Below are 16,981 nucleotides of genomic sequence, written 5' to 3' on the forward strand. Positions count from 1 at the left end.
CAAGTCGGGTAAGGTAAGCTTTGAATAACATCTATCTTGGCCTTATCTACCTCAATTCCTTTCTTTGACACAATATGACCCAAAATAAGACCTTGACTCACCATAAAATGGCATTTTTCAAAATTTAGAACCAAATTTGTTTCAATGCATCTTTTTAAAATTTTGGTGAGATTGGTCAAACACTCTTGAAAGGAGTTTCCATATACCGTAAAGTCATCCATGAAAACTTCAATTATATTTTCAATATATTCCGAAAAGATACTAACCATACAATGTTGGAAAGTGGCCGGGGCATTACATAATCCGAATGGCATTCTCCGGTATGCAAAAGTACCAAATGGACATGTAAATGTTGTCTTTTCTTGGTCCTCCGGTGCCACTGGGATTTGGTGAAAGCCGGAATACCCGTCGAGACAACAATAATGAGATTTCCCGGCCAACCATTCTAACATTTGGTCAATGAAAGGCAATGGGAAGTGATATTTTCTTGTGCTTGCATTGAGTTTGCGGTAGTCAATACATACTCTCCACCCGTTTTGCACACGGGTGGGGACCATCATACCTTTGTTGTTCTCGACCACCGTGATTCTCGTCTTCTTTGGAATGACTTGCACCGGGCTCACCCACTTGCTATCCGAAATTGGATAGATCATCCCCGCATCTAGGAGCTTTAAAATCTCTTTCTTGACCACTTCCATCATTGGCGGATTCAACCTTCTTTGCGCATCCCGACTTGGCTTGCATTCATCCTCCATCAAGATCTTGTGCATACAAGTGGAGGGGCTCAATCCCTTGATATCCGCAATCATCCAATCCATGGCTTCTTTATGCTCCTTCAACACCTTGAGAAGTTTCTCTTCTTCAAATTCGGTTAGGTGAGTTGAAATGATGACCGGAAGGGTCTCGTTATCTCCCAAGTACGCATACTTCAAATGTTGAGGAAGGACCTTCAATTCTAATTATGGCGGATGGACAAGGGAGGGTGGCAATCTCGTGTGAGTTTGAGGTAATTCAATTTGCTTCACACTAAATTGGGTGGTCTTCTTGATCTCCAAATTGTTGACTAATCTTTCAATTTCGGGGTCTAGCGAATAGAGCTTCAATTTCTTGGCTAATTTTGCACAATCAAACCCCTTGCTCTAAACCATCTCCAACATTTCATCATCACACAACTCGAACAATTGTTGAGTCAATGGTTCGACAACATCTATAAAGCACAAAGATGAAACACAACTAGGATACCTCATAGCATCATAAATTTTAAAACTTATTGTTTCACCATCAAATTCCATTGTTAAGCTTCCCGCATACACATCAATCTTTGTTCTAGCCGTCTTCAAGAATGGTCGCCCAAGTAAGGTTATACCCGATTTTGAGGATACTTGTTCATCTAGGTCAATCACATAGAAATCCTCCGGGAAGACCAATTGGTTTACTTGTACTAGGAAATCTTCCAAAACACCTCTAGGAAAGACACTTCATTTATCCGCAAGAGATATTATGACACCGGTTTCGCTTAAGGGTCTGACATTCAATGATTCATACACCGAGTAAGGCATGACATTGATAGAGGCACCAAGATCAAGCATAACACTACTAAAGGTGACATCTCCAATCTTGCAAGGGACCGTGAACATTTCGGGATCTTTACACTTGGGTGGAACCTTCGTTTGTAAAACCGCAGATGCATTTTCGTTTGTCGAGATTTTCTCATTCCCTTTCAACTTTCTCTTGTTGGTGCAAAGATCCTTCAAGAACTTTGCATATCTCAGAATTTGTTTGATTGCATCAAGTAAAGGGATGTTTACTTCCACCTTTCGGAACGTGTCCAAGATCTCTTTCTCCTCCATATTCTTCTTTAAAGTTGCAAGTCGGGAGGGGAACGGTGGTTGAGTGGCTATTGGTGTTACAAGAGGGGTAGTCTTCTTTGGGGCTCTAACCTGTACATCGTTCTTGACTATAGGTTCTTCAATGGGAATGATCTCTATTTCTTCCTCTTCTTCCCTTGGCTTCTTCTTTGAATTACTTTCTCCGACTTGTTTGCCACTTCTCAAGGTCACCACATTGACATTTGGGTTCTTTTCGGTTTGAGAAGGGAATTTACCATGGGATTCCAACTTGCTTATAGATGTAACTATATCTCCCATTTGTGCTTCAATGTTGGAGATACTAGTCCTTGTCTCCTTTTGGAATTGTTAGTTACTAGTGGCTAGGGATTTGACAATGTCTTCAAGAGACATTCTGGAGCTACTTGCTTGAGATTGAGGAGATTGTTGATGATGATGTGGAGGGTGCGGTTTGGGTTGATAGTGTGGTTGTTGATGTTGGTAATGAGGTTGTGGTGGTGGATAGGATGGTCTAACCAATGCATTTTGAGGCAATGGTCTTGGGTTGTAGCTCATGTTGGGATTTGGCTTCCAACTTGAATTATATGCATTTTGGTGACCGGATGGCTTGTTGTGGTAGTTTTGGAACTCTCCCGTGGCATTCACATGCTTTGCATCTTCTTGAAGGACGGGACACATATCCGTAGGATGTCCTATTATTGCACATATTCCACAAACCATCACTTGTGGAGTTTGTCCCATGGCTAGCTTTTGGACAACGGAGGTTAGATCTTTTATTTGAGACTCAAGATTTGATGTTCCCACTTCATTGACTTTGTGTTGTGTGTCTCTCTTCATGTCTTGGCGCGGGCCAAAATGTTGAGAATTTGCGGCTATGGTGTTGAAAAGTTGTTTTGTTTGTTATGGAGTTTTACTAAAGACATCACCACCACTTGAGGCATCAACCAGTCTTCTCTCCATTGGCAACAATCCCTCATAGAAGTGTTGAATGAGGAGTTGTTCCGGAATTTGGTGTTGTGGGAAACTATAGCACAAGTTGTTGAACCTCTCCCAATAATCATGAAAAGTCTCATTTTGACCTTGGCGGATTCCAAAAATCTCATTTCTAAGACTTGAGACTCTTGAGGCGGGATAGAACTTATCAAGGAAAGCTCTTGCCATGTCGTTCCATGAGTTGATTGACCCTGGTGGAAGATAGAAAAACCAATCTTTTGCTCTATCGGCCAATGAAAAGCAGAACGCCCTTAGCTTGATTTGGTCATCGGTTGACCCTTGTGGCTTCATGCTAGTGCAAATAATGTGGAACATCTTCAAATGCTTATGAGGATATTCATTCTCCAATCCATGAAAAGTTAGTAGGTGATGGACTAAACTTGACTTCAAGCCCGAGCCTCCTTCCAAAACTGGGTAATTGATACCGATTGGAGTTTGTGTAACATCAGTCTCCATCATTTGCCTCAAAGTTCTTTCGAGAACTTCTCCTCCGTCCTCCATTGCAATTAGTTCGATAATGGGTGGATTTTGTTGTAGGGGTAGTGTTTCTGGAATTTCTTGGCGAGGGTCGGGACTAGAATCGGGTTCTATATCACTTAATGAAGCGGTTTCAACCTCCGGGTCCCCGTGGGGGTTAGAAGTTTGACCACGTTCAACTCGTTTTTCCTTCGCCAAAACGTCTTGCTTCTTTTTCAATTTCTGGATTGTAAATCAAGTCACCTGTACGCTGAGATCTGGGCATAGAGAAACAAATTGATTAAAAATAAAGCAATCCCCGGCAACGATGCCGGAATTTGGTGGTTGTCGAGGCCAACAAAATTAATAACTCTAAATCTTACACACTACAATAGTGTATAGTGGTAAAGGGGTCGAATCAACGGAGATTGGTTCAATTTATAACTCTATGAAAAATCTCTTTGTAAAAATACTTGTAAAATAACAATAAAAAAATGTGGGGGGGGGGGGGTGTTTAGTTCTTTCGATTGTTTGACAAAAATTAAAACTAGCTAGAATGAAAATATGACAAGTAAACAAGTAAAAGATTGGATTAAATTCAAAGAAGTGGAATTGGTTGATTTTGGGGAACACCTCATGGATGATATGATTGACTTATCATTAGACTTAATGGAATAACACCTGTGAATTGGTTTAACTTGGCTATAGAAATTCATAAGCATAAATTGCCTCAACTCTTCTTAGAAATTAAAGTGGCTAGAGAAGCCCTTAACACATTTCCTTAATTGAAGTCACAAAATCAATGAAGCATAAAATCTTGTGAAAATCAATTAGATTTAAGTTGTAAGAGTTACCAAGTCCAAAAGATAATCAAATGTGTAACACCGTAAAAATTAAAACAATTTTTCGCATTATCAAACATATTTTTTTTACAACCTCATTCATTCATAAAATGTCATAATATCATGTCTTTGTTTCACAAAATATCTCCCAAGATCAAAATACATAAAATCCCATGTGTGTGTACGAATCAAGCCAACGCCTTCCCGCGGTCATCACTGGTACCTGAAACACATAACACATAACACGGTAAGCATAAGCTTAGTGAGTTCCCAAAAAATACCACTCAAACACATAATAGCCACTCGAGGCTGTAACTCTATCGACCCTCTGGTCAATGTGTCTTAGTGGGGCCCTCCAGCCCTAACTCTCTATGGGCCCTCTGGCCCTAACTCTAGGGACCCGAAAGTCCCAACTCTGTAACTCTGAATCATTCATATCACATATCACAATAAATCACAACACATAAATAACATGCAAATACACTGGCATATAACTCTATAGTACTCTGTCACATAACTCTGTTACCACACTAGGTAAAAGTATAGTGAGAAGACTCACCTCAGGTGTCTCGGTAAATCTCTGACTCGATGGAAAATATAGCCTAGCCTCCACCTATTCACATAAATAAATACTCTTATAAATATAACTCTCGAGACTAGACTCAACCTGCCATTGGCACCCTCAGAAAGGTAAAAGACTATTTTACCCTCCCCTCTTGTCACAAGGACTCCATTGATAACCAAACCCTAATAGTCAACAAAAGTCAACGGTCCCAGTTTGACCCTACTCGCCGAGTGCACCCTGGTGACTCGGCGAGTTCTCACATGTCCTTTAACTCTTTGTCCCGCTTGACACGCCAAGTCCCTCCCTATACTCGACGAGTCATCCCAGACATGAATCGCGGGGCCACCCCGACTCAACTCGCCGAGTCTCAAGAACAACTCGGCGAGTATTGCCTTGAACTCCAGTACTCTAACTCCCTCCTGAATCACTGAGTCATCCCCCAACTCGGCAAGTCTACTCACTGAACAATTTACATGAAACCCTAGCCCTACTCGCCGAGTCTCAAGAACAACTCGGCGAGTTCATGCCGTGCACAAACTCTACTGACCTCCTGAGGTCAGATCTGTTTCCCCAAACCATAGATCTGGCCTCCCCAAGCATGAATGTCACGTAAAGTTCGAAACTAGATGCTTGTACAACCACAAAAAGGCATCAAAAGGAGATTTAGTCCCAAAAATGGAAACCTAAGTCCAATAACCCCAAACTGATCCATAAAGCTCCAAGGGTTAAGGTCTCTGGACCTCTTCGAGTCCAGATCCAAGGCACAAACTCGAAGAGGGACCATTTGCTCCACATAATCACTCTCCAAAGGGGTTAGAAAACTCTAACTCTAAAGACCAACACCAAAACTGAAGGAGGTTCGAACTATTACCTCAAAATGAAGTCTCTAAACTCTGGAATTGCTTGAATCACCCCTCCTCTTTGCTCTTGTAACCTTCTTCTTGCTAAACCAAAGGTACAAGGATCAAAAATTGATTTCTTCTCCCTCACACGATTTAGCTCACTTAGGGTTCTCTCAAGGGTCCGGTAGCCACAATGGGAGGCTATAAGTGCCCTTAAATAGGCTCCAAACCTGGGGGATTAGGGTTTCATTAAACAGCGTGGACTCGCCGAGTCCACTAATGGACTCGCCGAGTCCGGACGTGAATCCGGATGAACATCCGCGACCCTACTCGGCGAGTCTTGGCTCCAACTCGCCGAGTTCCTCCACAGATTCTAAAATAAATAAATAAAATAATATACATGGGAATTCAGGATGTTACAATTCTCCCCCACTAGAATCAGACTTCGCCCTCGAAGTCTCACTCTGGAAACAACTCCGGATGCTGCTCACGCATCTCGCGCTTAGGCTCCCAAGTATGCTCTGACCCTTTCCGGTGTTGCCACTGGACCTGCACCAGAGGCACCTCTTTGTTCCTCAGAACCTTGATCTTTTGATCCCGAATAGCCACCGGTCTCTCAACATAGTTCATGCCCACATCCACCTAAATATCCTCTAATGGCACCACTGCCGACTCATCGGCTATACATTTTCGCAGCTGCGACACATGGAAAGTGTCATGGATCTGACCTAGCTCTGCAGGTAGCTCGAGCCGGTAGGCTACCCTGCCTACCCTTGCGATCACCTGAAAAGGACCGATATATCGGGGCCCCAACTTGCCCCTCTTCCTGAATCGGATCACTCCTTTCCAAGGAGAGACCTTCAGGAGTACAAAGTCGCCGACCTGGAACTCTAGCTCGGACTGGCGCCTGTCTGCATAACTCTTCTGACGACTCTGAGCGGTCAATAACCTCTGCCTGACCTTCTGTATCTGCTCAGTTGTCTGAAGCACGATCTCGATACTACCCATAACACGCTGCCCGACCTCTCCCCATCAAATGGGGGTCCTACACCTTCTCCCGTACAACAACTCAAAGGGTGGCATACCAATGCTCGAATGATGGCTGTTGTTGTAGGAAAACTCTGCCAATGGAAAATACGTGTCCCAACTCCCACCGAAATCCAACACACATGCCCGAAGCATATCCTCGAGCGTCTGAATCATCTGCTCGCTCTGTCCGTCAGTCTGGGGGTGGTATGCGGTACTAAAATGCAGTCTAGTACCCAATTCCTCATGAAATTTCTTCCAGAATCTAGAAGTGAAACGCACATCTCGATCCGAGACAATCAAGATCGGCACTCTATGCCACTATACCACCTCCCGCACATACATCTCTACCAATTTCTCTGCGGAAGAGCTCTCACTGATAGCCAAGAAGTGGGTGCTCTTTGTCAACCTGTCCACAATCACCCAAATTGCATCGACTCCCCTAGCAGTCCTTGGCAATTTGGTGATAAAATCCATGGTAATCTGTTCCCACTTCCACTCTGGAACCTCCAGTGGCTGCAACTTACCATGCGGTCTCTGGTGCTCAGCCTTAACCCTACGACAGGTTAAGCACCTCTCAACAAACCATGCGACATCCCTCTTCATACAGGGCCACCAATACTCCCTCTTCAGATCTAAATACATCTTAGTGGCCCCATGATGGATCGAGAACTTCGACCGATGAGCCTCTTCCATCAAAATGGTACGCGTCCCTCCCACAAACGGTACCCGGATACGACCCTGAAATGTCATAAGCCCCTGGCTATCAGTAACGAACTCTGATACCAACCCGACAACTCGCTCTCTCTTCTGGCTCTCAGTCTGCACAGCCTTAGCCTGGGCCCCACGAATAGCATCCAAAACCGGGGTCATCACCGTCAATCTCAAACATACATCTCACAATGGGGCGCTCTCCACCCTACGGCTCAGTGCATTGGCTACAACATTAGCCTTGCCCGGGTGTTACAAGATCTCACAATCATAATCCTTGACCACGTCCAACCACCTCCTCTGTCGCATATTTAGGTTGGGCTGATCCATCAAATACTTCAAGCTCTTGTGGTCCGTGTATATCGTACACCGAACCCCGTACAGATAGTGACGCCAAATCTTGAGGGCGAACACCACTGCCCCCATCTCTAGATCGTGGGTGGGATACCTCGTCTCATGAGGCTTCAGCTGCCTCGATGCATATGCTATCACATGCCCTCTCTACATCAGCACCGCTCCCAACCCCAAGATCGACGCATCACAATACACCACAAAGTCCTCCATTCCCTCTGGGAGGGCTAACACCGGGGCTTCGCATAGCCTCTGGCGAAGCGTCTCAAACGAGGCTTGCTGCTCTGGGCCCCATGAAAAAGCGACACCCTTCTGGGTCAACTTGGTGAGTGGCACAGCGATCTTGGAGAAATCCCTGATAAATCTCCGATAATAGCCTGCCAACCCTAATAAACTCCTGATCTCTGAGGGTGACCTCGGCACCTCCCAACTCATCACTGCCTCAACTTAGGCCGGGTCGACCAATATCCCTTTTTGGTTAACGAGGTGCCCTAGGAACTGGACCTCTCGCAACCAGAAATCACACTTGGAGAATTTGGCATAAAGCCTCTTCAATCTCAGAACTCCGAGGATCTCCCTCAAATGCTCCTCATGCTGCTCTCTAGATCTCGAATACACCAAAATGTCGTCGATGAATACAATCACCGAGCGATCCGACATCGGCCTGCACACTCTGTTCATGAGATCCATGAACACTGCCGGGGCATTGGTGAGTCCGACAGGCATCACCACAAACTCATAATGCCTATAACGAGTCCTGAACGTTGTCTTCTGAATGTCATCATCTCGCACCCTCACCTGATGATACCCAGACCTCAAATCGATCTTGGAGAACCAAGATGCTCCCTGCAACTGATCGAACAAATCATCGATCCTCGGCAACGGGTAATGGTTCTTGACCGTCAGCTTGTTCAACTCCCGGTAATCAATGCACATCCGGTGTGAACCATCCTTCTTCTTGACAAAAAGGATAGGCGCTCCCCACGGCGAGCTGCTCGGCCGAATAAACCCCTTTCCCAGCAACTCCTGAAGCTACTAGGATAACTCGTGCATCTCTGTAGGTGCAAGGCGATAGGGCACCTTGGCGATAGGCGCGGCCCCTGGAACCAAATCGATACTAAACTCCACTTGCCTCACGGGAGGCACGCCCGACAACTCCTCGGGGAATACGTCCGAGAACTCACGCACTATCGGAACCTCATCAAATGTCCTCGGTCTCTCTGAATCAACCCGCGTATCCATCACATACGCTACAAAACCCCTACAGCCCTGCTGTAGACACTGCCTTGCCCTAGCGGCCGAACAAAATGCTGACCTAGAACGTGTACCCTCGCCGTACACCGTAAGAACTCCCCCACTAGGGTCTCGGATGGTCACCAGCTGTCGCTTGCAGTCGATAACTGCTCCAAATCTGCTCAACCAGTCCATGCCCACGATGACACAGACATCACCCATCGCAATAGGAACTAAATCAATCGGGAACTCAACACCGAAAATCTCGAGTACGCACCCTCGGATCACCTCTGTGGCATAAACCGCCCTCTCGTTAGCTATGGAAACTCTCAGAGGTCGACTCAACGCCTCACGACTAACACTGATGTGCTGACTAAAAGCCAAGGATACAAAAGACCGACTCGCACCCGAGTCAAATAACACCAAAGCAGGTATAGAACTCACAAGAAGAGTACCTACGCATAACATAATATAAGCACAATATCTCAACATCAAAATAAATACACGAAAGAACACATACCAGCCATGACATCGGGTGCTGCGCGGACCTCCTCCGCGGTCAACTAAAAGGCTCTCCCTCGTGCCTTCGGTGCCTCGGCCTTCATTGGCCGGCTCTCAGTAGCTCTGATGGCAGCAGGGGCAGATCCCTGCGATGCTCCCTGTGCTGATCCCCGTAGCTGCAGACACTCTACCTTCCGGTGTCCGATCTGGTTGCAGTGAAAACATACTGCAAACCCCTTGGAGCAGTCCTTGGCCAAATGCCCCTCCTTACCACATTTGTAGCAAGACCCTCCTCTGCACACTCCATTGTGGCTCTTGCCGCACTTGCCACAAGTGCGGCCCCTCTGGTTCCCTGATCTCGAATCAGCAGGCTTGGCCCGCTTGGCTACCGGCTACCATGAGACTCAGCCTCCTCCCTAGCCTGGGTCTCCAGCTCTATCTCCCTCTTCCGGGCATTTGCCTGAAGCTCGACAAATGTCCGGTACGACGAGTTTGCCTCGAACTCTCGTATATCCCTCCTCAAAATGCTCAGATATCGGCTCATACGTGCCTGCTTGGAGGACATGTGCTCTGGGCAGAACATCGCCTGCTCATGAAACATCCTCGTAATCACCTTAACCGACTCAGTACCCTGCTTGAGGGTCAGAAACTCCTTGGCCAAATGCTCCCTCTCCACCTGGGGAACGTACTCATCTCGGAACATAGCAATGAACCTCTCGCAGGTCACTGCAGCAAGCTCAGCAGGTGTATAGTGCGTTGTCAAAAACTTCCACCAATCCTTCGCTCCCAAACGAAGCTGGTTCAGCGCGAACCAAACTCTCAAATGTTCTGGAGATGAGCAAGTAAAGAAACACCCCTCTATGTCTGAAATCCATCTCATCGCCGCAATCGGGTCCTGGGTCCCGTCAAACTCCGGTGGCTTTGTGTTGCTGAACTGTCGGAACAGCAACGCATCACCACCCTCCGGCCTAGTCGCAACTATAGTTGCAGTGGCCGCAGCAACAGCAGCCTCAGAAAGAGCAGCGTACTTCTCATCAAATGTCTCTAACAACGTGGTCTTTATAGACCCGAACATCTCTGGAATCTCTGCCCTGATGGCCACAACCACCTCCTCCTGGATGATCCTACGGATCTCCTCATCACTCGTACCGCTGGTCCCTGGTGTGTGGCGCGTCCCAACCATGATCTCTCTCTCTCTCTGAAATACAACACAAGAATAAATATCAGGGACTTTCTCGAGTATGCTCACACTCAAATACTACACCCTACTTGTCCCTTGGTACTCCAAGGATTCTTACTTGGACTGTGCACTGACCCGGTGTCTTCAGTAGTATGGGCCCAATACTACCGTCCACACCGCATCAGCATCCACCCCAAGTCCTCCTCCTAGAGTCCCAAATCACAAGTACTCTACTCTCTCTAATCATATGATACTCGCTAGCAGATCTCTCACAACCTCCTCGCGGCTACCTAAACACTCTGAAGTATTCCTAGCAGCAAGACTCCTAGACTCAGGCATCACATATCAGGCCACTCTAGTCCTAATAAGAATACCTAGTCTACTCTAGCATGCATAGCATAGCTCATCATATAACATATCACATCATATCTTATAACACTTATAATAATGGTATTTTGGGAAATCACCGTTCGGGCGCTGGCTGTTTGTACACACGACTCTGCTCTGTTTGTCTCATAAGTTCTTATTTTGAAAACTTATTTTATTATCAAATTTCCTCAAATCCTCGGTTTGAGTTCAGATCCGCCCGAAGGTGCACCCGAATCCCTCAAACCAAGGCTCTGATACCAACTTGTAACACCGTAAAAATTAAAACAATTTTTCGCATTTTCAAACATATTTTTTTTTACAAACTCATTCATTTATAAAATGTCATAATATCGTGTCTTTGTTTCACAAAATATCTCCCAAGATCAAAATACATAAAATCCCATGTGTGTGTACGAATCAAGCCGGCGCCTTCCCGCGGTCATCACTGGTACCTGAAACACATAACACATAACACGGTAAGCATAAGCTTAGTGAGTTCCCCAAAATACCACTCAAACACAAATAGCCACTCGAGGCTGTAACTTTGTCGACCCTCTGGTCAATGTGTCTCAGTGGGGCCCTCCAGCCCCAACTCTCTGTGGGCCCTCTGGCCCTAACTCTAGGGACCCGAAAGTCCCAACTCTGTAACTCTGAATCATGCATATCACATATCACAATAAATCACAACACATAAATAACATGCAAATACACTAACATATAACTCTATAGTACTCTGTCACATAACTCTGTTACCACACTAGGTAAAGTATAGTGAGAAGACTCACCTCAGGCGTGTCGGTAAATCTCTGACTCGATGGAAAATATAGCCTAGCCTCTGCCTATTCACATAAATAAATACTCTTATAAATATAACTCTCGAGACTAGACTCAACCTGCCATTGGCACGCTCAGAAAGGTAAAAGACTATTTTACCCTCCTCTCTTGTCACAAGAACTCCATTGATGAGCAAACCCTAAAAGTCAACAAAAGTCAACGGTCCCAGTTTGACCCTACTCGCCGAGTGCACCCTGGTGACTCGGCGAGTTCTCACATGTCCTTTAACTCTTTGTCCCGCTTGACACGCCGAGTCCCTCCCTATACTCGACGAGTCATCCCAGACATGAATCGCGGGGCCACCCCGACTCAACTCGCCGAGTCTCAAGAACAACTCGGCGAGTATTGCCTTGAACTCCAGTACTCTAACTCCCTCCTGAATCACTGATTCATCCCCCAACTCGGCAAGTTTACTCACTGAAAATTTTACGTGAAACCCTAGCCCTACTCGCCGAGTCTCAAGAACAACTCGGCGAGTTCATGCCATGCACAAACTCTACTGACCTCCTGAGGTCAGATCTGTTTCCCCAAACCATAGATCTGGCCTCCCCAAGCATGAATGTCACGTAAAGTTCGAAACTTGATGCTTGTACAACCACAACAAGGCATCAAAAGGAGATTTAGTCCCAAAAATGGCAACCTAAGTCCAATAACCCCAAATTGATCCATAAAGCTCCAAGGGTTAAGGTCTCTAGACCTCTTTGAGTCCAGATCCAAGGCACAAACTCGAAGAGGGACCATTTGCTCCACATAATCACTCTCCAAAGGGGTTAGAAAACCCTAAATCTAAAGACCAACACCAAAAATGAAGGAGGTTCGAACTATTACCTCAAAATGAAGTATCTGAACTCTGGAACTGCTTGAATCACCCCTCCTCTTTGCTCTTGTCACCTTCTTCTTGCTAAACCAAAGGTACAAGTATCAAAAAGTGATTTCTTCTCCCTCACACGATTTAGCTCACTTAGGGTTCTCTCAAGGGTCTGGTAGCCGCAATGGGAGGCTATAAGTGCCCTTAAATAGGCTCCAAACCCGGGGGATTAGGGTTTCATTAAACAACATGGACTCGCCGAGTCCGGACGTGAACCCGGATGAACATCCGCGACCCTACTCGGCGAGTCTTGGCTCCAACTCGCCAAGTTCCTCCACAAATTCCAAAATAGAAAAATAAAATAATATACCTGGGAATTCAGGATGTTACAAAATGCTTACATTATCATTATGGAGGAAACATTTCCATGGTCTTAATGAAATGAAAACAAACATATAAACCATTTGTTGCTTACTAATTTGAAGGTGTATTATTTAACCAAGAAATTAGTCAACAAAAACAAGCATTCGTTCATCCAAGCTCATGATCAAAGATAAATAAACACACAAGATGTTTAACTAGAAAACATTCCTATAAACATCAAACACAAATGTAATGCTAAGTCTTTAAAGAAAATAATCATCCATGGGTTAAACCCTAATCAACCAAATGAAAATTTAGCCAATCATGGCCAAAGTAAAAGAAAAACAATATAGTTTAGTAGTATCGAACATTGTCTTAGATGCAAGATGAAAAGAAAATACACTAATCTTCCAAAAATTCTTCAAATCTTCCAAGGCTCTTTGAGAGAATATGGTGTGTGTTCTTCATGTCATCCTCCCACCAAAATGGCTCCAATCTCCAGCAAAAGGGGGTTGATTTCCGGATTCAAAAAGGTGCCAAAAGTCACCCACCAAACTTCCACAAATAGAGTCAACAAGTCAAACCCGAAATCAGCTCAAGGCAATTCACGCGGACCGCGTATGATTCCTTGAGGACCGCGTGGGTCACGTTGAATGTGAGACTTGGGCCATTAATCATGCATTTTAGCCCAATCTTCACTTCTTAAACTTCAGCCCGCAATCATAACTCTTTAGGACCCATTTGCCATTCCAAAGCCTTCTAATGATTGACCCAATACTCCTTAAATTTTCTTGTAGCTCGATTCCGTGTCGCCTCATCATCATCCTTGCCCACAAATTAGATCCAAATTGATTTCTTCTTTTACGCAAGCACCTAGCCCAATCACACCACTTCAAGTCCACAAGCAAATCACATGCCTTCATAAGTCCCGCATCCTTCTAAGCCTCCAATAACAAATAGTCTTCGGTAAATCCTGCAATTAAGCTCAAAAGACTAGAAAGCACCCGGTAAAGGAGAAAAATGACAAAAAGAGAAAATATGCATGAAGATTGACTAAAATGAGATGGTTTTAACTAAAAATAAACTATGAAAAGAAGTAATAAAATGAAACTATCATCCCTCACATCTAATGGCAAGCCCAACTCAAGGGTCCAAAGCACATATATATATATATATATATATATAATCCTCTGGTCCAAGACTCTATTACAATGAGTCCAAACTCCTGGCCCAACATTCAAAGCCCAAAATGAGACTTAGCCCAAAAGTCCACAATAAGGTTATGCAGGGCGTAACTCTCTTGGTACGCTCAGCTGTCACACCCCAAAAACCTGAACGGCGGAAACGTTCTGGGGTGGATGACGTCTTGTCAAGTATCACAACATATATACAGTATAGCAATCAAAGTACAACAACCATTGCATTAGTAGTAATAGTTTTACATAGTTTACATTTCATAGAAACATCAAAGTTATACAAGTAATAATATAGGTGCAGCTTGGTACTAAACTGTCTTCACCAAAAGCGCCCGAGATGTACCTGTCTATTGCTGACCTGAGAATACAAGTTATTTTGAAAGCGAGTATTAGGATTTTTATAAATGCTGGTGAGTTCATAAGTATTTAGTGTCATTGGTGTAAGTTCAAAATAACTTTATAAAAGTAGTAGTTTAGAATCAACAGTGTATTAGAGTCCTTTCCAGAAAATCCTATATTTTCTTAAATAAAAGTAGTCTTCTACCAAGACCCAACAGAGTTATGTTGTAAAAAGTAATTTTCCCTTGAACACTATCATTACCAAAATATGGTGTTTGATTTTAAAGAAAGTAGGAGAATATCAAGGGAAAATAACATATGCCTCAACAGTGAAGACTGCTGACTAAGGCAGAAGAGGTCATAGACTCCAGGAGAGTATCGAATGAACGACGCACCTGACTCAGTCTAACAAACGAAGATACAGACCCCAGACAGTATCAAATGTACAATACGGCTAGCAAGGTCTAAAACAAAGAGACACAGAACCCAGACAGTATCAAATGAAAGATACAGCTAGCAATGTCTAAAACAGTGTAATTCCAAGAATGTGTTTCCAGCATACAGTGTTAAACATCGTTACCTTAAGGCCATGAATTATAAGGTAAACATGGAGATACTCGTAACCATACTAATCGACACTAGAGTACTTGACGCCCTGCAAGCGTCGGTGTAAATATGACATTTGTCACCCCTTGGCTTGGTAGGCCGTGGACTGTAGCTAGCAGTCAGGGTGCGGGGATGTCAATCCCGTATAGATCTATACACACAATGTCCGCTCTCCCTACAAGAGACTCTGGTTACCAACTAGACAATGGAGAAGGCCGTGTCCTGAAGATGTATCCCAAACAGTGAATTCTGATGTAAGTGCTGGACTAGCAGTAGAGACTCATAACTGAACCGATCGATGTAAACCCATATGTCTATACATGTATATATTATATATAATTAATGATCAAACGACCTTCGGACAGATATCCGATCCCACCGGACCACATCTCAACGAAGAAAAGGAAATAGGGCGGACTAGCCTTCCTAAGTCCTTTAAACATTATTTACATAACTATACAAGCATAGGCATACATTTATCTAAGTAGAAGCGTTAACAAGGTGGAAGTGTTTCACGAAGTAGGAGTGTTTATATGGTATAAGCGTATCACGAAGTGGAAGCGTTAATAAGTATAAGCGTATCACGAAGTGGAAGCGTTAACAAGTATAAGCATATCACGAAGTGGAAGCGTTAACAAGTATAAGTGTATCACAAAGTGGAAGCATTAACAAGTATAAGCGTATCAAGAAGTGGAAGCGTTAATAAGTATAAGTGTATCACGAAGTGGAAGCGTTGAAAAGTATAAGCGTACCACGAAGTGAAGGCGTTAACAAAGTAGCAGCATTAACTAAGTGGAAGTATAAAGAAGCAGTAGTTTCTAACAAACATGGTAGTGATTCCGAGATTTAAGCGAAATTGAGGAATCAAGTATACTAGCCCTAGTTTTCAGCTTTAACTTATGTTCCTACGAGACTCGAACCTAATTTATACCAGTAGGTCAAGTGCATGATGTGTGTATATGATTCATGAAAAGGTGTTCGAGTCAAAGAGCGACCCGAATATGGATAGTCACTACAGTTAAGTAGTTGTAGAATTCACATATCAATGTGAAATCTAAGTACACTGTCCATCGTTTCTAATTGTTTCCAAGTTTCTAGTAGGTTATAACTTAGTTTCTAGTTACTAATTCTAGTATGTGTCGTGCCTACACGTACAACTAAGTTTATCAAATCTAGAACCGACTCGAATTTTGACGGTTGTCACAAATTGTAACACTCGAAAATTTTGGTATGTTTCCTCACTACTAGAAAAACAGCCTTTTACGACGCTCATTGCACGTCGTAAAAGGCTCAGACGACACGCAAATGCGCGTCAAGGAAGGCCCTGTCATAAAGAGAGACGACACGCTTTTGCGCGTCGTCTATAGACGACGCTCATTTACGACGAGCAATTACGACGCACGTTTACGACACGCAATGCGTATCAAGGAAGGCCCTGTCATAAAGCAAGACGACACGCATTCGGGTGTCGTTACCTTATGATGCGCATGTTAATGACACGCAATGAGTATGATTAAAACCCCTGTCAAGAAAGGCAATGTCATAAATGAAGATGACACACATTTTTGCGTATCGTAAATTTAAATGTTTAAAAAAATATATTTATATATTTATTAATTTTTAAATTAAATTTGCATTTACTGTCTAATAATAGAAATAAAATACCATATTAAAAAAATACAATCCATTGCATAAAATTTAATGTCAAACAATTCTATTTCTTATAATATATAAATTTGCATTCATCTAATCTACTATGTGTTTCATACTAACAATTGAAATGAAGAATGCAACACTTGCATTTGCAGCATCTTATCTCTTTCAGCTTGAGCTTTCTTTTCCTCTTCTAACTCCAGAGCTATTTGCTTTCATCAACTCTGTAAACACAACACAAAATCACTTGTCATTTTCATTCTACT

The 16,981-nt window shown here is 43.8% G+C and overlaps 1 protein-coding gene across 1 annotated transcript; it reads right to left on the bottom strand.

Annotated features, from left to right (window-relative positions):
• Positions 1-1,478: 1,478 nt before the first annotated feature.
• Positions 1,479-2,147, bottom strand: LOC145054287 (uncharacterized). Its single transcript, XM_079002440.1, has one exon. It carries the CDS (start codon positions 2,145-2,147, stop codon positions 1,479-1,481), a length of 669 nt encoding a protein of 222 aa, XP_078858566.1.
• Between the last annotated feature and the right edge of the window lie 14,834 nt (positions 2,148-16,981).

Source organism: Lactuca serriola, chromosome 5, assembly GCF_051521515.1.
Source record: "Lactuca serriola cultivar US96UC23 chromosome 5, Lser_US96UC23_V15, whole genome shotgun sequence".
NCBI lineage: Eukaryota > Viridiplantae > Streptophyta > Magnoliopsida > Asterales > Asteraceae > Lactuca > Lactuca serriola.